Source organism: Oryx dammah, unplaced genomic scaffold, assembly GCF_014754425.2.
Source record: "Oryx dammah isolate SB20612 unplaced genomic scaffold, SCBI_Odam_1.1 HiC_scaffold_8, whole genome shotgun sequence".
NCBI classification, from domain to species: Eukaryota; Metazoa; Chordata; class Mammalia; order Artiodactyla; family Bovidae; genus Oryx; species Oryx dammah.
This window is the reverse complement of record NW_024070192.1, coordinates 36,080,289-36,103,952: the sequence shown is the minus strand read 5'-3', so window position 1 is coordinate 36,103,952 and position 23,664 is coordinate 36,080,289. Positions and strand designations below refer to the sequence as shown.

Sequence of the window (23,664 nt, the reverse complement as noted above, 5' to 3'; positions counted from 1 at the left end):
CACCTCCCATTTCCCAACATCAGCCTGCACTGTGCAGCCAGTTTACAATAATTTACCCCCAATAAAAGGGACTGTTCTCCAAAATTAGTCTCCAAGGTACAATATGTACCGTTCTTTTTTTTTCCAGTTTACAATCTTGGATACTGGATCTTTACTGTCCTTTGATACTAAGGACTGAATCCCAGTACATGGCCTAGTGTTCTAAACATGTGGTCCCATTGTTTCCCATTCACACAACCCCATCCCTTATTTTTTTTGGCCACACCATGGGGGATGTGGGATCTTAGTTTCCTGACCAGGGACTGAAACTGCACCCCCTCCGTGGATGCTTGGAGTCTTACCCAGGGGACCAGGGAAGTCCCAGGAGATTTTCAATAAGCTCCAAATGTAATAATAATAATGATGATGACTTTAAAGGCTCATTCAGTTAAAAAGTCATACTGAGACACACACCATGACATTAAATACAGCAGAATATCATAAATCAAAACTTTTAAAATATACATATTTAATGTACAGGATTGTATTCCAGGTAAACACAGGCTTCTTATAATGATGAATATTTAATTGCAAATATGAATACCCTAAGTTACACTTCTATATAAAGGAGAAACTTCAAATTCTGTTCTTTAGGAAGACATGGAAGCCAAGTAATACCGTAGGAGCAGCTATTGCCATTTCTCCCCTTTCCATGGGTGATCTAACATTTTACATGGATTAGTTACAAAAGGAAATATTAGGTTCCATCGAATTTAAGCACAAAATACAGCTAAAATTTATCACTCAGAGTTTCTATGAATAAATGTTAATTAAATATTAGGTTCAAGGCAGATTCCAAAACTAACTGAAGTATGACCAAAAAAAAAAAAAAAAGAAGGTACATAAACCTAATAGTCAGTTAATATAACCTTTGCAATTCAGTATGTTCCAGGCTTCCTTTTCTATGCCAGTAAGATGCTTCCTTTTTTGTCCAATGTCTTCCATTGCTGGGCTCTAAGACATTAAACTCTTTAACATCATCAAGGATTTATCTTAGAAACAAACAACTTCTTTCTTCTTTCTAAAGGTCATGGTTGTTTTTTCTGCTACTTGCTTCTTTCAGCTAGTTATTAACTTCCTCATGTAAGAAGAAAACTTACTGGGCAAGAACAAGCAGTCTGTGTTGGCTGTCCCACAATGTGGTGGCTGGTTAATAAAGAAGACATCCACTTAACCTTTGTGTCATTTTGTTTCATCCAAAGAGTAAGTTGAAAAGGTCAAGGTTACAAAGGACTCATGACCAAGGTACAACTTTTACAAATATCTTTGAATGGCCAGGGAAAGCTTTACTTCTTCAGTCATGTCCCCAAACGAGTTCTTAATGAACCAAGAATCCCTTCCCACCCATTACAGACCTCTAAGCACAGATGCTTCAAAGATTAGTTCAACATAAAACACAGATGCTTCAGCAGAGTAGACTAAAACAGGAGGATGTGGAATATAAGAAAGTGTGAAAAAAGAAACCCTCCCCAAAATTTGCAGTTCACTAGGATTAAGAATATCAATATAAATCCCATACCAGTCCACCTTCTGAGAAACTCCTTTTCCTATTGAGAAATCAAGATATTTTCAATCGTTTGCTTTCCTTTTCCACATTCTCTCTGATATTCTGGAGTTTTCTGGAGTTCTGGATCAGGAACACCAAGCCCTCCCTAAAATCACTAGCCCCATGATCTCTGCCAACATTTTCAAGTTCATCAAACAAAGACAATGTCTGTTTGAGTTTGGCCTGAACGATTTTTTGCTCTTCTAACTCTGCAAGAAGGGCCTGCTTAGTACACAATTCAGTCTTATACTTCTTCTGTAACTGTTCAATTTCTTTTTGGAGAAAGTGGAATTCTTCCTCACTGTAAGAATGCGTCTCCTGAGATTTATCTTCTGGAAGCAAGACGTTTGGGGGAATCCGCAAAATCAACTGTAAGAAGAGCTGCTCCATTTTGCCAAAAAGGTTATCAAAACGTCCTTTCATAAAGCAAAGAAACTTTTCTGTGCACTTGCGAATCTGGACTGGGCTAATCGCACAGTCTGGGATGCCATCCAGCTTCTTTAGAATAACCTGTTCAACAGCCTGCATCACCTCAAACAGGTAGTCTTGAAAGGCAATGTAGATCCTAAGCATGCAAGTCTGCGGTGTGAAGCCAAAGAACTGGGCCTCATAGGTCATTGGATCAACAGACATCTTGGTGTTTTGTTTTTTTGCTTTGTTAATTTTGATTGTGAACAACCTGCAAATGTATAAGAAACATTTTCATTTTTTTAAAAAAAGTAACAAATTACATTATAGACAGCAAAACAAACAAAACAAACAGAAAACAAAAACTATGAAGTTTATGTTCCTTGATACTTGATGCTACTTCCAGCCTCACACATCCACAACAGGATACAAATCCTGCCTCTCTGAGACTCTCATCAGCCTATCACCTCCCTTCTTCCTCCCCTTTGTCCATTTCCCTCACCTCTCAATTACTGAGGCTTCTGGCCAGTGGCTCAGCCTTCTGAATTCTGTTATCACCCCATGTAAACGTTCAGATTTACATGGATGATCTAACCAATGCCCTAGAAACTCAGTTCTTCATCTCCACTTTTTCAGACCTTCATCTCCATTCTTTCAGCGACCTGGGTATTGACATTTGTAACTTCTCTCCCCAGCTCTCCTACTTTTTGACTACAACCTCATATGCTAGTCTTCCAACACTCATTCCTATATTCATATTATATCTTAATCTTCAAGACTTTCAGCCCTCTGAGCCTCTCTTTTTAGTCTCTCCCACTTCACTTCCCCGCTCCACTTTAGGCTCCATGATCTATCACTCAACCACTCCTTTGCCAATGTCCTCAACTCCCTGTCCTTCCAATCTTGCCATCTGAAAAAATACTAGAAGGTGAGCAAGCCTCCAGTAAACTTTACAACCCTGGCATTTTCTTAAGGGTCTGGGAGTCATTCCTTTCAAATGTAAACATCTAAGAAAATAGCATTCCTATCTCCCTGTCACTGTGGGTGTTTAACCTAGGGACATTTTTGGGGCTGTAACCAGATACTTGTCATAGAAATAAAAGAAGTTTCATTATTCCTGCAGACAAATTAGCTAAAACAAATGGCTACCTCCATTACCAGGCAAATTTAGGATGAACCTTATCAAAGAATCTGAAGCAAGTGGTGCTGTCAAATGTTTTTATAAGACTGCTGTTAATCTCGAGAATGTAATGGCTAAAAATAGAATGGTTGTAGTAGCTTAGCAGTATAAATACGGTAGAATTTGTATCTCTGTAATGTCATTTACAGATTATCTCTAATGCATTATAATCTGGATACGCTTATTCAGTAATAGAACTGCTTTCTCTTCTTTGTCTTGTGGAGAACATTCTGTGAATTAACAGGATTTTAACTTCCTCAACACTTCCCTATGCCTTCAGGATCATTTTTTAAACTTTTTCACATGGCTTACAAGGACCTTCATCACCTGACCTTTACTAACCACTGTCCTCCTTTTAAGTACCTTCAGTTTAGTTCAGTTCAGTCGCTCAGTCGTGTCTGACTCTTTGCGACCCCATGAATCGCAGCACGCCAGGCCTCCCTGTCCATCACCAACTCCCGGAGTTCACTCAGACTCATGTGCATCGAGTCGGTGATACCATCCAGCCATCTCATCCTCGGTCGTCCCCTTCTCCTCCTGCCCCCAATCCCTCCCAGCATCAGAGTCTTTTCCAATGAGTCAACTCTTCGCATGAGGTGGCCAAAGTATTGGAGTTTCAGCCTCAGCATCAGTCCTTCCAATGAACACCCAGGACTGATCTTCAGGATGGACTGGTTGGATCTCCTTGCAGTCCAAGGGACTCTCAAGAGTCTTCTCCAGCACCATAGTTCAAACGCATCACTTCTTTGGCGCTCCGCTTTCTTCACAGTCCAACTCTCACATCCATCATGACCACTGGGAAAACCATAGCCTTGACTAGACAGACCTTTGTTGGCAAAGTAATGTCTCTGCTTTTGAATATGCTATCTAGGTTGGTCATAACTTTCCTTCCAAGGAGTAAGTGTCTCTTAATTTCATGGCTGCAATCACCATCTGCAGTGATTTTGGAGCCCCCCAAAAGTAAAGTCTGACACTGTTTCCACTGTTTCCCCATCTATTTCCCATGAAGTGATGGAACCAGATGCCTTACATAAGCATAAGTGAAGTAATTAATACTTCTAATTTTTGCCAATCTGGTAAAATGGTTTTACAGCGTTGTTTCTTGAAAACCAAAAAACATCTAACCCCCACCCATACACACACACAGGTTGAACACTGAGGACTGAAACTACCAAAGAGTCTCCTTGCCCCACCCCCCAACAACTTACATTTACATTAGCATGACTCTACTATTCTAGACCAGAATAATATTTTCATTGTCCAAATGGCTGGATTGTTCATTATGAAACCCCCAGCCAAAGACTGATTCACTCTTTAATGGGATGCGTGGCGTGAGTGCTCTCCCCGTGTCTGACTCTTTAGATCCCATAGACTGCAGGCCGCCAGGAGCCTCTGTCCATGGAATTTTCCAGGCAAGAATACTGGAGTGTGTTGCCATTTCCTCTTCCAGGGAATCTCGCAAACAATTTGTTACAGCAAGATTCTCTGAAACTCTTGCTTCAGCAATTTCTACCAATACTGGATTGCTTTTCGTGAGCTCCACCCAATCCTAAACAAGCCTCCAAACTAAAAAATCCACCTTAAACCAACAGGGCCTCTCTTTGGGAACTGATCAAGTCCTGCTTTCAGTTCAGTTCAAGTCGCTCAGTCGTGACCTACTCTTTGCGACCCCAAGTCCTGCTTTAGGTTACTATTATCACAAGCCTATCTTCTCTGCAAGCCTTAGATTTCCTGAGGGCAGGATGAGTAAGGCTTCAACCGATATTTGCAGTTGATACGCGGGAAGTACACAGGTCACCTCAGCGAGTTGAGGAGCCGAAGCTCCAGAAACCTCCGGGCAGGAACTACTTCCGGCTTGAGAAGTGGCTCCCGACACGCCCCGCGCCCCCGCTGCATGCCGGGACCTTCAGGGTGGAGGTTCGCGGCCCGCTGGAGACGCTGCTCCATCAGGCCGCTCTAGCGCCCGGGATGGCGCCCCACCGAGTGCCACCTGTTCCCGCTTTTCTTCAGAGAAAATGCAGCCCCGTGGCACTTACCCAAGCGACTATAAGAGTGATGAATTCGACCAAACACCAGCTTCCCGCCACCTCCTTTAAACCACCACAGGCTGCCAAAGATTGGCGGCGCGGTTGACTCCCCCAGATTCTGACCGCTATCTGCTTTAGCGAACGACAGCAAGGGCAGGATGCCACCGCGCTCCTAATTGGCCGACTGTCCGGGGAGGGAGCTACCTAGATTGGTGACGGAAAGGGGCCGGGCGGGAAAGCTAGCTGTGGCCGGCGGGGATTGGCAGAAGGAATCGGTATTCACTCCCTTCCCCGAGACGTTGGTAGGTGGAGAAGCTAGGCTGGGCCGCCGCGGAAACGCAACTCGTGATTGGCGGATGTGCTTTTCTTCGGGCTCTAGCGGTTGGTGGCTGGACGGTTGATCAGCGCTGATTGGGTAGCAGCGTAACGGGGAGGGCCCCGCTCTGGTTCCGCCCTGATCCCGCCCCGCCGCTGGGATGGACTGGCGGAAGGGGAAGTGGGGTGGTGGGGGGGCCGGCGGCGGTGGGGAAGATGGCGTACCAGAGCCTCCGGCTGGAGTATCTGCAGATCCCACCGGTCAGCCGTGCCTACACCACCGCCTGCGTCCTCACCACCGCCGCTGTGGTGAGCAGCTGCAGCGCCAGCTTCTCATGAGTTGTACTGGATATGCCCGGGTCCTCGGGAAACTGGGGTTTGGGCCTCGGGGAAGCTCAGAGGGGTTGGTCTCAAGGGTGGGTGGAAGCGTACAGGGCTCACTCTGGGGTTCCGAATCGCCCCTTAAGTACTATCCAGTGATCCAGAAAAAGAGGTGCCGTTCCATAAGGGGTGGAGGATCAGGACTGCGGGTCAGTTTCTGAGACATAAAGGCAGGACCTGTACCAAGTCAGGGCTGCGGGAGCCGCCCACCCAGGAAACGTGTCTGAGAACTCTGATGGTGTTCTCAGATCCACAAAATGATCCTTTGTGACTACTGGGAGGAAGGTCCGCTTAGTGGAGAAACGTAGACGTTGAAAATAGAAAGATGGAAGTTGTTGAGCGGGAAAAGTCTTGAAATAGAGTCTGTTATAGAGGTTGGCTGGAAGTACTCAGCCCTCACAGTGGCAGGGTATTGAGTCTTGGTTCGAGTGAATTGTGTTGCTTCACACAGTTGTTTTAGGTGGTGCCCATGTATTGGGCGTAATCCTAGCAGCTGGTCTTACTTGTCCTGAATCTAAGACATTACCACCTGCCTGCCATACCTTCACATCAGCCTCAGCTATTGAAACAACAGACTTTTATTTTGTGTTAGGTATTGGGGAACGTAAAGAATTGTGCCAGTTCTAGAGAACTCTTTACCAACCTTCCTCCAGCTTAAGAAGTAAACCTTAAATAATTCAAAGTGACTGAGAGTGGGAAATTGCCAGAACTACTAGTCTTTTGTAGTAAATGATGGTATTTTGTTTCTTGATTGACTTGCTTGAAGAAGTTGTTTTTCTATTTCAGCAGTTGGAACTGATCACACCTTTTCAGTTGTACTTCAATCCTGAATTAATCTTTAAACACTTTCAAGTAAGTGGCCCATCACAACTGCCATTTAATGTTACAGTTTTTAAACTTATTTTTCTTACTTTTTAGTAGCTAATCCTGCCATATACTATCTCAAATAACTCAGTGGGAATATTTGATTATAAGTGTTGGGGAGCAGTGGGGGAGTACAAAGCAATGATTCTGCAGCCTGGAACTTTTAAAGAGAGTCTCAAGATCCTCAGCATATACCAAATGAGAATCACCAAGGCTATGTTATAAAGTTCCCTATATGGTTTTGATTTGATGCGTCCAGTTCCTATATTTAGGAATCACTGGTTCAGATTTAGTATTATAGATTGAGAGGAGACTGGATCCGCTAGTTGTCCAGGGAGAGTCAGAGAGAATGTCCATATGTTGTCCATCCAGCACCATGTGGCACAGTCACCACCTTGGTGTTATCCCTGTGATCCAGTTCAGAAACTCAATGAGTGCTCTAATCCACCTCCCAGGGATCACATCATCTTCACAAAGACTGGCATCTAAGAAAACGCCAGTTTATTAGATTACAGTGAGAGACGGTCCTTTCCAGTAATTAGAATGCTAAAGAGGGATGCGTTTTTTTGTTCTAGGATCATCATATTGGCCATAGTCAAAGTAAGAGAGACCCAAAAGCCAGTAATTCTGTTTCTACACCTGCTGTTCCTCTGTCACAGAGGTGTTTCATTTACTTTGTACCCGTTGAGCCCCAGCTTGTCTTTCAGTATGCAGTTTTTGTGTAGCCTTCTCAGATTCATCCTCCTTTGTGTCCCTAGAGATCTGTAAATACTTTTTTTTGTATCTCTCATCTCATACTTGCACTTGTTTATATGCCTGTCTCACAAGGCTGAGGACTCTACAATCCTGGATGCAATTAGTATGCAGTAAACAATTCTGAGTTGTTTCAACTTTAATAGTTAGCAATTCTTAAGAATTTAATGATCATAAAGGAGTCCCGTGAACCCTTATCACTGCCTTCTTCCTTCTCTACTCACAAGCCCTTCACTGGGAGCTTCCATCCAAACAAGGCTTGATTTTGCCTGAGGTTAAACTCTTCACACCATGTGTGAAATGAGGAGTTCTAGGTTTGAGTTCAGAGTTTCCCTATACAAGCTGTGTGATGTTAGGCAGGCCATTTAAAAATCATCCAAGTCTCTTAGTTATATCATGTGTGAAATGGGGATGGTATTGCCAGCCTCCTCATCTCACAGGATAATTAAAATCACATGAGATAATAATATTTTAAAACACTTTAAATGTTAAATGTTCTATGTAATTTCCTTTGGTATCTTGAGATTGTTTATTAGATTGTGATACTACATATATTAAAGCTCTGTTTCCTAGTCTGCAGATTAACCTAGTCTTGCCATCACACTTTTCCCATCATTTGCCTGACCATATGGTATGGATTTTTGTGTTGTTTTTTTTTTTTAATACAATCACAATTGCAAGTTTTCTGTCCTGTCAGGCTTAGAACTTTCCAGGGGCAAGTGAAATCTTTCAGACTTTCACTGAAGCGGCACAAAAATTCAGTGTCAGATTGTGTGTCTCACTTTTGAGTTTAGAAAATAGAATCACCTATTTCTGGCCTTTGAACCATTGTAGTCATAGGCTATCTCTTGTCTTAATATGAAAATGTTTCCTGGTATGTTTTACTTAATCTGTCTTTCTCTTTTTTTTTTTTTTTCTTTTTAACAGATATGGAGGCTAATCACCAATTTCTTGTTTTTTGGGCCAGTTGGATTCAATTTTTTATTTAACATGATTTTTCTGTATCCTTTACTAAGTGGGGTTAGCATAGAAACTTTAGTTTTACTTAGGAAATACAGTATTAAGTTTGAAACTATTAACTCTGCTGTTTTTGCTACCATCTCAGCTGTAACTTCTGGCTACTGGCTCAGTGATACACAGAATAGTTGGTCAGTTAGTAATGTTTTGAGGGTCTTTGTAGGTCACTGTTTATTCAAATGGGAGGTATTTAATTATAAAATGTTTACATTTCTGTCCATGCGCCACTTACAGATCTGATTAAGGGAAACCAGAGTGATTTAATTGAGGTGGTCTTACAAAATAACACCAAGGGGTCCCAAGTGATAAAGCCCAACCTGGAAGTGGGTTCATGGGGGATGGAGAACTTGAGATCTACTTGGATCTCAGTTGCTGGTTCTGCTGGCTGGAAAGACAGTGTTTTGTCTGCCAGGCTCACCATGTTCCAGTTTGTTGAAAAAGAGGAAGGGTTTTGCTGTAGTCAGATGGTAATTGGGGCCACCGGGCAGGGCATTTCTCCTGCGCCCCAACCCCCTGGATGAAGAGGGGAATTTGCAGTTCAGCTTATTTGCAGTAGCCAAAGAGCCTTGTAGGGGAAATAGGCTTCCTGCCCTGGGATGGATTCCTGTGTCTTCTCTCTGATACATCATTCTGGTAAGTTTCTAATAATTAAATTTTTTTTCATCGAAATGCCTCCTTGTTGACTGAAGTATAGAAATGCTTAACTACCTGGCCTTAAAAAAAGCAGATTATCACATGAAGCTTCTTGATGGGGATTTCCACCAAGTTAGGTTGTGAAAAAGCAAGGATGGTGTAGATTGTGGTGTGGCTGAACATGGGAAGACAATACAGATTTGAAGCATGTTTATGTGACATCTGGCTTCGTTCCCCAGTCAGGAACGGTTTTTGTAAAACACAGAGCCATTGCCTAGAATGCCTGGAAAAAGAGAAGTAACAATAATACCACTCACGAACACTCTCACAGAAACAAAGTCTTGACTTCTCACAAATAACGGGAGTCCAAGTGTACTTAGGTGATACATTCAATTTCACTTTCTTCATTTTTGTGTACCTAACATTTTCTTAACTTGGAACTTAAGATATCGTTACTGTCGAATGCTAGAAGAAGGCTCTTTCCGAGGTCGGACAGCAGACTTTGTATTTATGTTCCTTTTTGGTGGATTCTTAATGACTGTATCCTTCGACGAATAGAACAAATACAGGAAAATACTAAAGAACTCCCTCCCTCTTCTAAAGCTTTTCATCTGTTTCCCGAAGTGCACTAGAGGCTAGAGACTGGGAGTGAATATATAAAAGTATCAACTCTCTGCGCCCGCGCCACCCCCCTCCCCCTCCATTTTAGCTTCAGGCTCCTGTTTATTTTACAGCCCGCTTTATGTAACAGCTTGTCTAAGCCTAGAGGTTGCACAGGGTGTTTTTCCACTGTGAGCAAGTCTGAGAAACTTTAACCCAGTTGGGTTACTATTAGAAATCTTAGAGGTATTCTGGTTGGTGGTGTACTTCACTTTTCTTTTTTTCTGGCTATGCCACGGGGCTAGTGGAATCCCAGGTCCCTGACCAGGGAATGAACCCAGGCCCTCGTCAGTGAAAGCATGGAGTCAAAACCACTAGACTGCCAGGGACTCCCCAGGTATTCTTCAGTTTTAAACTAAGTTGGTAGGACATTTATTTGGTCACCATCAAAACTGATAGTTTTTTTTTTTTTTTTTTTAATAATCGTCACCAAACTTAAATGGAGCCCTGTCTGACAAGATGGTTTTGCCCCAGCTGCCTTTATTTCACTTCTAAGAGTCCTCATGGTGAATGAGCTTTCATGTAATGACTGACCAGAGTATTAACATATATTCCAAAGAAGCAAGAACTTCATGAAAGCAGAAGTAGAAGATTGTTGAAGTAGCAACAGTCCAGGTGCCTAAGCAGGTTTTTGCCTGATCACTCTGGGTAATTATTTTCAGGCTATCCCCCCCACCACCCCCCGCCCCCCGGCCTCGCCCCAAACATGTAACGACTGCTTGCCTTTCCTAATTCAAACTTGTGTTAGAATACAATCTGTAGTTCTCTTGCCCAGTCTTTCCTGTTAACATTTATGTTGCTATTTTCCTTAATGTCAACCACTAGCTTTTTGGTTTGTTTGTGAGCTTAGTTTTCTTAGGCCAGGCCTTTACAATAATGCTTGTCTACGTGTGGAGCCGAAGGAACCCGTATGTCCGCATGAACTTCTTCGGCCTTCTGAATTTCCAGGCCCCCTTTCTACCCTGGGTGCTCATGGGCTTTTCCTTGTTGTTGGGGAACTCAATCATTGTGGACCTCTTGGGTAAGATTCTTGGCAGTACTTTTTCTATTATTTTACTTACAAACTTATTTTGTCATACTTGTCATATTAATTCTGTCTGGCCTTCATATATAGTTATTGTAGGATTGTTTGATAGTTATATGCTCAAGGACTATAAAGTTCATTTTCAACTTTTTCATAAATATATTACCAGCTGAGCTGCCAGGGAATCCCAGTATATTGACATTTCTTCCTAAGTAGAAAGATTTTCCATTGGTACAGACACCTGCAATCAAAATTCTAATCCTCTCCCTCATCCTTTATTTCTGGTTGACTCTAGGTATTGCAGTTGGACACATATATTTTTTCTTGGAAGATGTATTTCCCAATCAACCTGGCGGAATAAGAATTTTGAAAACACCATCTATTTTGTGAGTATTTAACACCAGGTTATGTATTTCTTGCAGATAAACCAGGATAGGGTCCAGGATCTTGTTTTCTTGGGGCTCCCAAAGCTCTCAGCACACATAGTTCAGGCCAGTAAATATTTACAGATTGAGCAATCCGGCTGCCATTGGGGAGCATTCAGATTGGGTGGGAAGCGCCAGAGTTGTGGCCAGAGGCTCAGGGTGTCCTGAGGGTAACGTGGTGATTGTTGTCCCACATGACCACCAGCACCTCCTGGCCCTGGGAGGAGCCTGCTGGTTCCATGTAGCCTGCTGTCTTAGTTTAGAGATGTGAAGTAGCAAGGTGGCAAAAAGCTGGCTGAAGAAGGGTTTCTAAAAGTGGAATGTCTGGTCTTCCAAACAGGTGGTAGAGGGAAGCAGTGAAGTAGAGTAGAGTAGAAACAGCTCTCGGCTAGAAACCAGACACAGGCTGTTGTGCCAGCCAGCTGTGTGATTTTAAACAACCCCTTCTCCTTTTTCCACACCTCGGTGTCCTGAGGGTAGAACTTTGATTCATAGCACCTCCTTCTGTGCCAGAATTTTGTGTCCTTGGGGTGTACTGCATTATGAAGAGTTCACTTAAGGAATAAAATGTGAGTTCTTATAAAATGTTGGTTGTAGAATAACTGAAAGAAGAAAGTAAAATCCTCCATAACCCCACCACATAGATATAACAGTGGTGGGATTTGATGCACTTTTTGATATGTATTCATCAGTCTTTGACTGTCTATAAACTTTTTAAAAAATGCTATCTCATAGCTTTCTAATGTATAATATAATCATTTTTCCATCATAAATTTCTGACAAAAATTAAAACAGCTGCATGATACCCCCAGTATGAACGGAACACGATTTACGCATCCTTCATCAATGGACACTGACATCCTTCTTGTTCTTCCCTCCATGACTGGAGTGGTGAACACCCTTGAGCTACACATCCATGTAGCCCGTGTAGCGGCACATCCTTTGCGCACTTCCATGATTGTTTTCAAAGGGTAAATTCCTACAAGTAGGATAGCTGTTTGGTTTGTCACCAGACTGCCATCTGGAATGGATACTCAGGTTTACGTTTCCACCAGCACCATGTGTCCATTTCCCCACATTTTCATAAAATGTGGGAGAAGTTGTATTTACCTTTTGCTAGTTTGGTAGCTGTAAAATGGTGTCTCGTTTTCCTTTTTTTTTTTTTTTTTCTAAAATTTCAAAACAGTTTCAGACTTGGAGAAACTTGCAAGACAGTACAAAGGACCTTAAGTGTTTGAAAGTGAATTGTTAACCTGCTGCCCCATGATCCCCTTTAATGTGTATTTTCTTCTACACAGTCAAAGTCTGGAAAGAAACGTTAATCCTCAGACCCAATTCCACTTAGGGAAATTGTGCGGATTTTTTTATAGCAGAAGAATGCAGCTCAGATTCAGGTGTTGCGCTTCGTCGTCATGACTGTTTGGTCTCCTTCAGTTTGGAGCAGCTTCTCAGTTTTGCTTTGACCCTCATGACATTCACATTTTTGAAAATTGTAAGCCCATTTTTGAAGAACATCTCTCAATTTGGGTTTGTCTGATTTTCCCTCACATGGAGGTTCAGGTTTTTCGTCCTTTGCAGGAACATCAGAGAAGTGATACTGCATTCTAATTACAGCCTGCTGGCACAGGGTTGCAGTTTGTTGAATTTGCCAGAGTGGTGCTAATTTTGATTACTTGATTAAGGTACCTGCAGGGCTTCTCCACGGCAAAGTTACTTTTTTTTCTCCTTTGTCATTAAATATTTTGTGGAGAGGTACTTTGAGACTATGGAAAACATCCTTTTTCTTATAAAATTTGAGTTCATTTATATCTGCAAGAATCCATGGTTTCTTAGTTTATTCATGGCTTATTATTCCTTAACATTGTTGTTTACTTTAATGCTTATATTGTCCCACTGGCTCTGAAGTACTTCTCAACATGTGCGATCTAACTTTTGTAAAATTTCATACGTAAACATTTTGGAAGAATATTGAAAACACCAACATAATTATCTCTGGGGATTGAGGATGTCTTGCTCATATGTTTCCTGTTTTCTCTACGATTCCATATATTGCTTTTGTAGTAAAAATTAGTAAAGGAGGTAAAAGTTAATGTAAATGTGCAATAATTATGAATACTTTCAAAATAGGAGAACTGTTTCATTGGTAGGCAGACGAAGTGTGCCTTATCCATTGGTGGACACGCTATGGGATCTTTTTGATCTCGGAGTAGAATTTAGGACCTAAGGTGACCCTGGGACAAATTATATCTGTTGCCTGTCTTTTAGGAAGGCTATTTTTGATACACCAGATGAAGATCCAAATTATAATCCACTACCTGAAGAGCGGCCAGGAGGCTTTGCCTGGGGTGAGGGCCAGCGCCTGGGCGGCTAAAGCGGCAGTGCCAAGAACATGACCCAGCTGGGAAGGACTCAGTGACACACCCATTGGGATTCTTTTATCCTCTGTGTTGCAAAAGTGTGGACACTTTTGACAGCTCAACAAGAATTTTAACTCCAGAAGCACTTTATGAAATGGCACACTGATTCACCCAGAAGACATTTCCAGCAGTTCGCCAGTGGTTCCTCACTACACTGGTACTGAATGTCTGAACTCTCGGAGCCAAAAAACTGGAGCAACAAATAGCCCGCCGCCTCTTAGGAACGAGTACCTGGTATTTGAGTTCTGTGGTGACGGGCAGAGTGTTTTTCTCCTCTTCCTCCTCCTCTTTGATAGACGAGGCCGTGGTGTAAATGGAAGTTTCAGAGAGGACGAAATAAAACTGAATTCCATCTCTCTCACTGAATTAAAGCTTTTGTGTGTGATCTTTTAAATTATCACTGTGTCTCCTAGCTCTCCTGCACAGGTCTGCGCTCAGAGCAGTCTCCATGCCCGCTCTCCCTGTGTCTTCATGGCCTTCGACTGGATTTCAAGATTGGAAATACATGGCTGAGATGCCGTGGCTGTGCACACCTCTTACTAACCCAGAATGCCAGCTCCAGTGGGAAGAAGATTTGTTTCTGTTGCCCAGATAGTTTGTTCTCCGTTTGTGTTTTATAATACTTTAAGGTATCAGACAATGTGGGGGAAGGGGTGGAGGCGGAAAGATAGGATGGATCTAGGTGTTCTAGATCCTGGAATTCTGCTGTGGGAGAGTCAGTTAGGCTTGATGCTAACGCAGCATCTCATTTATTTACTCTATTACTCCATTTGGAAATATCCAGGGAAAGGCAAGTCACAGCCACCATTTTGGAAAACAACATTTAAAGCTGGAAATGAGTTAGAATGTTGATTCTGGAGCCAGAAAAGTGAATACAAGGATACATAGTCCTGGGTCTTTGGCTTGTGAATATTTATCACTTGGCTTCATGAAAAGCCAAGAAGCCTTCAGAGCCAAGTACGTGGTTTACCTTCCTAACCAGGTAGAAACAGGACAGGTTCACAGAAGTCAGCAGTGGTTCAGTAAGTACTTACCCCAGTTGTTCACTTCCTGGGGGCTCAACAAGTTTGTTATCAGACTGTGTAAGTCAGAGAACTCGAATAGAATGAATACCCCAGAAAAGAGATTAATTCAAATTGTTTTAACAAACAGCATGTAGGTCTGGAAACATTTCCCCCATAGTTCCAGCTTGGTTAAGTGGTTGTTTTCCAGAGTGTGAGAGTTCTCTTGGAAAGATGGACATGAGGTTTAGGTTAAACATAATAAACATCTTAAATGGGAATTTTCAGATCATTTGTGAAATGAAAAGTATTTTTCATATCTTTCAATGGAATACATGTCAGTAGTGGAACCTAATATAAGTACATGCTGCTAGTCAGTAACTGAATATGGTTGTTGCAATTTTATGGGATGTGGGTTAATGGGACTGCTTTTTTTTTTTCCTAAGTGACTTAAAATCTTTAAATGCCAATCTTAGAATATATAGTCCTTATGGGAATCTTAAGTTTTGTCTATTCAAGAAAGCTTGAATTTAATTAGAAGGTTGGGTTTTTGTTTTGGGGCTAGAAATAGATTTCTCTAGTTAAATTTGTTCTCCTTTAGTTAACTTTGGAGTTAGGTTCTTCCAGAACACACGTCTTTTTCTTAAGTTAACCAAAAAGTGAGATTCAATACACGGAGTTGCGTGACTAATCTACCTGACCTACACAGAATTTAAAGGATTCCTGGATTCCACCAGTAATACTGAAAAGTGCATCTGACTAAGGCATAGCTTTTTTGTTGTAGAAATACAGTATACGTTCATTAAAAAAACAAATTGCATCTCCGTAGAAGATAACACTTTATACATTTTGCTGTGTTTTTTCCACTGTGGATTTCTCTTCGTTTCTTCCTTCCACTTGTTCTTTCCCCTGTGTGTCCCTCTTGTGTGTCCTAGTATCTTTCATACCTCTTGTTTAGTCTCTAAGCAGAGAGCACCTGAGTCCTAGATCTCGGCAACGAAATGCTCACTCTGTCTCTGAGGCCTTTGAAAGTTAGGAAACGGTGTTACTGTTGGGTAAAGGACCTCCTAGAATTGTCATCTGTCCTTGGTAGTCTGCATTTTATGTTGTGACCATTTTCCTTTAACAGGTAAGTGCCATCCATGTTGCTAGTCATGATATTGCCATTGTTGTCAGTGTTCTGCGGTCTGTCTACCCCTAAACTACTTCCTGTTTTACAAGTTTGCATAAAATTTGTTGCACTTTGTATAATCAAGTCACTTCTCTGCTTGGAAATCCACAGTAACTTCTTAGTAAGCCCACATAGCAAATGCATACTTCTTGTCTTCCTCTGAACCTCAACTCCTACTTCTAGCTAACAGGGACCTCAGTTTCATTCTCTTCCGTCCTTCAAGGCCTGGCCCAATTCCTGGCTCCTCTGCAAACCTTGACTGTAGGGCCCATTTCATTGTCTGTCTTCTCTGAATTCTTATGACCCTTCAAGGCTGTACAACATACTCTTAGACCAAACTGTCTTATATTGTTCTTAGCTGGTACATGTATATTAGTCTTGTCTCCTTCCTGAGAATGTAAGCTCCTTAAGAGCAGGGACCAATTCTTACATTTTTGTATCTACCACAGTGCCTGGCACAATGCTTGGCACATGGGTGCTGAATAAATACTTTATTGATCAGCAAACTATTATCTGGCATTTTTAATTATAGAGGGATTAATGTACGTGTATGCAAGCTTGTACCTATTTGCTTGTGACTATGTCAAAGTGGGATGGAGCACAACTGAACATGATCAAGGGCAGGGTTTGGTGGTCTGACAAGCCAGCCAGCAATGACCGCCAGCTGGTGTGGTCATGGTCATGCTCTGCTGGTGTGGACCATTGCACAGCAGTTAAGCACAACATGTATGACAATTCACCTCTTAAAGAGGAGCCCAGATACTCCTTGAATGCTAACGCTATTAGCTTATAACCATCTGTATGTGAAAGCCGCCTACTTTCAGAGAGAGAGCCTATTTCAGACTACTAACCTGAGGGACTGGCAGAGGGGGTGATGTATGTAACACCACTTAACGCCAATAGAGGATTTTATTTTCCAACTCTTTCACTTACCTCAGGCTGCAGAATAGCTGGGTCATTAGGATAAAGATTATGAATGAATTACCTGTGCATATGACTGTTTTGCCTGCATCATGTTTTGTTTTCTTTCAATTTGAGCCAATATTAAATTCACAGATTTCACATGGAAACCTTCATTTGGGGCTTTTCTTGAAAAAACTGGAAGATCTGGAAAAACCAGGCCTGCATGGCAGCTATGGCCTAGAGATGACTAGTGGCTGTTTCTACAGACAGGATCTGTGCTCTACTAAGAGGTTATTTCACTTGCTGATATCACCTGCCAGGTACTCTTGTAACCATGTGCAGCCTGTCTCCTCCCTTAGGTTACTTTGGAAAGCACACTAGGGAAAAAGGACTTGAGGTCTTTTTTATACTCTTAAGTCCGCAATTTGAGACTTAACATTTAGATATCACTCAGTTCAGTTCAGTCGCTCAGTCATGTCCGACTCTTTGCAACCCCATGGGCTGCAGCACACCAAGCCTCCCTGTCCATCACCAACCCCCAGAGTTTACTCAAACTCATGTCCATTGAGTCGGTGATGCCATCCAGCCATCTCATCCTCTGTTGTCCCCTTCTCCTGCCCTCAAGCCTTCCCAGCATCAGGGTCTTTTCCAATGAGTCAGCTCTTATCAAGTGGCCGAAGTATTGGAGTTTCAGCTTCAACATCAATCCTTCCAATGAATATTCAGGACTAATTTCCTTTAGGATTGACTGATTTGATCTCCTTTCAGTCTAAGGGACTCAAGAGAGTCTTCTCCAACACCACAGTTCAAAAGCATCAATTCTTCAGTGCTCAGCTTTCTTTACAGTCCAACTCCACATCCATACATGACTACTGGAAAAACCATAGCCTTGACTAGACGGACCTTTCTTGGCAAAATAATGTCTCTGCTTTTTAATATGCTATCTAGGTTGGTCATAACTATCCTTCCAAGGAGTAAGTGTCTGTTTATTTCATGGCTGCAATCACCATCTGCAGTGATTTTGGAGCCCCCAAAAATTAAGTCTGACACTTAATTTTTTAAGTCTTTTTCCACTGTTTCTCCATCTATTTGCCATGAACTGATGGGACCGGATGCCATAATCTTTGTTTTCTGAATGTTGAGCTTTAAGCCAACTTTTTCACTCTCCTTTTGGACTTTCATCAAGAGGCTCTTTAGTTCTTCAGTTCAGTTCAGTTGCTCAGTTGTATCTGACTCTCTGCGACCCCACGAATCGCAGCACGCCAGGCCTCCCTGTCCATCACCATCTCCCGGAGTTCACTCAGACTCACGTCCATCAAGTCAGTGATGCCATTCAGCCATCTCATCCTCTGTCGTCCCCTTCTCCTCCTGCCCCCAATCTCTCCCAGCATCAGAGTCTTTTCCAATGAATCAACTTCGCATGAGGTGGCCATAGTACTGGAGTTTCAGCTTTAGCATCATTCCTTCCAAAGAAATCCCAGGGCTGATCTCCTTCAGAATGGATTGGTTGGATCTCCTTGCAGTCCAAGGGACTCTCAAGAGTCTTCTCCAACACCACAGTTCAAAACCATCAATTCTTTGGCGCTCAGCTTTCTTCACAGTCCAACTCTCACATCCATACATGACCACTGGAAAAACCATAGCCTTGACTAGATGGACTGTTGGCAAAGTAATGTCTCTGCTTTTCAATATGCTATCTAGGTTGGTCATAACTTTTCTTCCAAGGAGTAAGCATCTTTTAATTTCATGGTAAGCATCTTTTAATTTCATGGCTGCAATCACCATCTGCAGTGATTTTGGAGCCCCCCAAAAATAAAGTCTGACACTGTTTCCACTGTTTCCCCATCTATTTCCCATGAAGTGATGGGACCAGATGCCATGATCTTCGTTTTCTGAATGTTGAGCTTTAGGTCAGCTTTTTCACTCTCCACTTTCACTTTCATCAGGTGGCTTTTTAGTTCCTCTTCACTTTCTGCCATAAGGGTGGTGTCATCTGCATATCTGAGGTTATTGATATTTCTCCCGGCAATCTTGATTGAAGTTAAAAAGCAGGGTGACAATATACAGCCTTGACATACTCCTATTCCTATTTGGAACCAGTCTATTGTTCCACATCCAGTTCTAACCGTTGCTTCCTGACCAGCATTTCTCAAGAGGCAGGTCAGGTGGTCTGGTATTCCCATCTCTTTAAGAATTTTCCACAGTTTATTGTGATCCACACAGTCAAAGGTTTTGGCATAGTCAATAAAGCAGAAATAGATGTTTTTCTGGAACTCTTGCTTTTTTGATGATCCAGCAGATGTGGGCAATTTGATCTCTGGTTCCTCTGCCTTTTCTAAAACCAGCTTGAACATCTGAAAGTTCACGGTTCATGTATTGTTGAAGCCTGGCCTGGAGAATTTTGAGCATTACTTTGCTAGCGTGTGAGATGAGTGCAATTGTGTGGTAGTTTGAGCATTCTTTGGCGTTACTTTTCTTAGGGATTGGTATGAAAACTGACCTTTTCCAGTCCTGTGGCCACTGCTGAGTTTTCCAAATTTGCTGGCATATTGAGTGCAGCACTTTCACAGCATCATCTTTTAGGATTTGAAATAGCTCAACTGGAATTCTATCACCTCCACTAGCTTTGTTTGTAGTGAAGCTTCCTAAGGCCCACTTGACTTTGCATTCCAGGATGTCTGGCTCTAGGTCAGTGATCACATCATCGTGATTATCTGGGTCATGAAGATCTTTTTTGTACAGTTCTTCTGTGTATTCTTGCCACCTCTTCTTAATATCTTCTGCTTCTGTTAAGTCCATACCATTTCTGTCCTTTATTGAGCCCATCTTTGCATGAAATATTCCCTTGATATCTCTAATTTTCTTGAAGAGATCTCTAGTCTTTCCCATTCTATTGTTTGCCTCTCTATCTTTGCATTGATCGCTGAGGAAGGCTTTCTTATCTCTCCTTGCTATTCTTTGGAACTCTGCATTCAAATGGGTATATCTTTCCTTTTCTCCTTTGCTTTTCGCTTCTCTTCTTTCACAGCTATTTGTAAGGCCTCCTCAGACAGCCATTTTTCTTTTTTGCATTTCTTTTTCTTGGGGATGGTCTTGCTCCGTCTCCTGTACAATGTCACGAACCTCCATCCATAGTTCATCAGGCACTCTATCAGATCTAGTCCCTTAAATCTATTTCTCACTTCCACTGTATAATCATTAGGGATTTGATTTAGGTCATACCTGTATGGTCTAGTGGTTTTCCCTACTTTCTTCAATTTGAGTCTGAATTTGGCAATAAGGAGTTCATGATCTGAGCCACAGTCAGCTCCTGGTCTTGTTTCTGCCGACTGTACAGAGCTTCTCCGTTTTTGGCTGCAAAGAATATAATCTGATTTCAACGTTGACCATCTGGTGATGTCCAATATAGAGTCTTGTGTTTTTGGAAGAGGGTGTTTGCTATAACCAGTGCGTTCTCTTGGCAGAACTCTATTAGCCTTTGCCCTGCTTCATTCTGTACTCCAAGGCCAAATCTGCCAGTTACTCCAGGTGTTTCTTGACTTCGTACTTTTGCATTCCAGTCCCCTATAATGAAAAGGACATCTTTTTTGGGTGTTAATTTTGGAAGGTCTTGTAGGTCTTCATAGAACTGTTCAACTTCAGCTTCTTCAGCATTACTGGTCGGGGCATAGACTTGGATTACCTTGATATTGAATGGTTTGCCCTGGAACTGAACAGAGATCATTCTGTCGTTTTTGAGACTGTATCCAAGTACTGCATTTCGGACTCTTTTACTGATTATGATGGCTAACCAATCTAATCACATGGACCACAGCCTTGTCTAACTCAATGAAACTATGAGCCATGCCGTGTAGGACCACCCAAGATGGATGGGTCATGGTGGAGAGTTCTGACAAAATGTGGTCCACTGGAGAAGGGAATGGCAAACCACTTCAGTATTCTTGCCTTGAGAACCCCATGAATATATGAAAAGGCAAAAAGATAGGACACTGAAAGATTAAGTCCCCAGGTCAGTAGGTGCCCAATATGCTACTGGAGATCAGTGGAGAAATAACTCCAGAAAGAATGAAGGGATGGAGCCAAAGCAAAAACAACACCCAGTTGTGGGTGTGACTGGTGATGGAAGCAAGGTCCAATGCTGTAAAGAGCAATATTGCATAGGAACCTGGAATGTTAAGTCCATGAATCAAGGCAAATTGGAAGTGATTAAACAAGAGATGGCAAGAGTGAACGTCAACATTTTAAGAATCAGTGAACTAAAATGGACTCAAATGGGTGAATTTAACTCAGATGACCATTTAGATATCACTATGGTCTGAATATTTATGTCCCTGAAAAAGTCATGCTGCAATCCTCATGATTGATGTGATGGTATTAGGAAGTGGGACCTTTGGGAGGTGCTTCAGCCACAAAGTGGAAGCCTCACGAGTGAGATTAATTCTTTATAAAATAGCTCTGAGAGATTCCAAGCCCCTTCCATCAAGTAAGGACACAGCAGAAAGGTGTCAGCAGGACTTCCCTGGTGGTCCAGTGGTTAAGACTCTGAGGGTTGGATTCCCAGTGGGGGAACTAAATGCCTACATGCCACAGAGCAACTTAGCCCATGTGCCACAACTATTGAGCACACAACACAACTAGAGAGTCCACGCACAGCAACAAAAGATCCCACATGCCACAATTAAGACCTGAGGCAGCCATATATTATATATAAAGTAGCAGCAATGAGCCAGGAAGATGGCCCTCACCAGAAGGCAACCAGGCTGGCACCTGTGAGCAATAAATTTCTGTTATTTATAAGCCACCCAGTCTGTGGTATTCTATAACAGCAACCTGGAAAGACTAAGATGTTATTTCCCTTTTAGTTTTGTGTTGACTTTCTAGATTAATATTTAGGGGAAAGAAATTAAAAGTCAATTTATCCCTAAATACGGGTTTCCCAGGTGGTGCTAGTAATAAAGAATCTGCCTGCCAATGCAGGAGACACAAGAGATCCAATCCCTGGGTCGGGAAGAGACCCTGGAGAAGGAACGGCAACCCACTCCAGTATTCTTGACTGGAGAATTCCGTGGATAGAGGAGCCTGGCAGGCTATAGTCCATGGGGTCGCAAAGGGTCAGATATGACTGAGCAACTGAACACACACATTCTTAAATACATATCTGCTATTAGTTCAACACGCACATTTTCAGTAGCCCCTGGTCACTATACCATCAACAACTAGAGGAAAATTACTTCTGATCTGGAGGAAAGGGGAAGGAGAATTTTTAACAGGTCCATAAACAGGGAAAGTCTTATGGAAATGAACTTTAGAAGGTGCCTGATGTCTTTAAAGTGAGTTGAAGCTTACCATGAATTCTCTGGAAATTGCTTTTCCTGTACACAAACAGCTACTTGCCAGTCTTTCTGTGGCGAATTAGCAAATCCTCTAGAGTTTTGAATTTAGGAGGGGAAGGAGGAACTAATTATATCCTATTTCCCGCTGGAATTCTAAATCTTTTCATTGATTGTCATGTGTATGATGAGACTGGGAGTCCTGTAAAGAACTTGAGAGGAACAGTCAGGGAACTAGTCAGGGAATAGTCTATTCCTGGCAGGAATAGTCAGGGAAAGGAAGGGTAAAAGACAATTTTAGTTCCATCAGAACTTCCACTTCCCCTGTATTACAGGAGCAGATCACCTCCATTGGGATAGGTACTTCCTGAAGAATGTATGATTGTCCTAGAATGTATCATGCATTTCCTTCTTTTTCTGTAACACAGATGATCACAAGTAACCTTTTCAACCTTCAGTTACTGTGACATCTGAGTCATCTCAGAGTCTGTTTCTTCATCTGTAAAGTGGGGATGACATTAGTGCAGATGGTGACTGCAGCCATGAAATTAAAAGACGCTTACTCCTTGGAAGAAAAGTTATGACCAACCTAGATAGCATATTCAAAAGCAGAGACATTACTTTGCCAACAAAGGTCCATCTAGTCAAGGCTATGGTTTTTCCTGTGGTCATGTATGGATGTGAGAGTTGGACTGTGAAGAAAGCTGAGCGCCAAAGAATTGATGGTTTTGAACTGTGGTGTTGGAGAAGACTCTTGAGAGTCCCTTGGACTGCAAGGAGATCCAACCAATCCATTCTGAAGGAGATCAGCCCTGGGATTTCTTTGGAAGGAATGATGCTAAAGCTGAAACTCCAGTACTTTGGCCACCTCATGTGAAGAGTTGATTCATTGGAAAAGACTCTGATGCTGGGAGGGATTGGGGGCAGGAGAAAGGGACGACGGAGGATGAGATGGCTGGATGGCATCACGGACTCGATGGACATGAGTCTGAGCGAACTCCGGGAGATGGTGATGGACAGGGAGGCCTGGCGTGCTGCGATTCATGGGGTCGCAAAGAGTCGGACACGACTGAGCGACTGAACTGAACTGATATAACGTCAGTTGTTTGGAGGACTAAATAATAATGCAAATGCTTTTGTGTTCCTCACAGGGCTTTCCTGATAGATCAGTTGGAAAAGAAGCCTCCTGCAATGCAGGAGACCCCGGTTGTATAACTGGGTTAGGACCATCCGCTGGAGAAGGGATAGACCACTCCAGTATTCTTGGGCTTCCCTTGCGGCTCAGCTGATAAAGAATCCGCCTGCGATGAGGGAAATTTGGGTTCGATCCCTGGGTTGGGAAGATCCCCTGGAGAAGAGAAAGGCTACCCACTCCAGCATTCTGCCCTAGAGAATTCTATGAAAAGCCGTATAATCCATGGGATTGCAAAGAGTCAGACACAACTGAACGACTTTCACTTGTGTAATCCTCACTAATTTTTACAAACTTAAACACTGTCTTGAAGAGGGAGTATTATTGTGGCAGAGAAAAAGGAAATGTGTGTTTACTGGAAAGAAATAGTGTTAGCAG

The 23,664-nt window shown here is 42.4% G+C and overlaps 2 protein-coding genes across 3 annotated transcripts; one reads left to right on the top strand and one right to left on the bottom strand.

Moving 5' to 3' along the window:
• Positions 1-484: 484 nt before the first annotated feature.
• On the bottom strand, positions 485-5,464 carry MIS12 (MIS12 kinetochore complex component). Its single transcript, XM_040243679.1, has 2 exons — positions 5,210-5,464; positions 485-2,264 (listed from the first exon to the last, which is right to left on the bottom strand). Exon 2 carries the CDS (start codon positions 2,216-2,218, stop codon positions 1,598-1,600), a length of 621 nt encoding a protein of 206 aa, XP_040099613.1. The 5' UTR covers positions 2,219-2,264; positions 5,210-5,464; the 3' UTR covers positions 485-1,597.
• Positions 5,465-5,662: 198 nt separating this feature from the next.
• On the top strand, positions 5,663-14,055 carry DERL2 (derlin 2). 2 transcript variants are annotated; one of them, XM_040243677.1, is made up of 7 exons: positions 5,663-5,824; positions 6,683-6,748; positions 8,441-8,514; positions 9,610-9,703; positions 10,649-10,844; positions 11,143-11,233; positions 13,538-14,055. In XM_040243677.1, exons 1-7 carry the CDS (start codon positions 5,732-5,734, stop codon positions 13,641-13,643), a joined length of 720 nt encoding a protein of 239 aa, XP_040099611.1. In that variant the 5' UTR covers positions 5,663-5,731; the 3' UTR covers positions 13,644-14,055. The 2 variants fall into 2 exon arrangements, with proteins under 2 accessions (XP_040099611.1, XP_040099612.1); XM_040243678.1 differs by having other exon boundaries at positions 5,698-5,824; positions 6,686-6,748.
• The last annotated feature ends 9,609 nt before the right edge of the window (positions 14,056-23,664 follow it).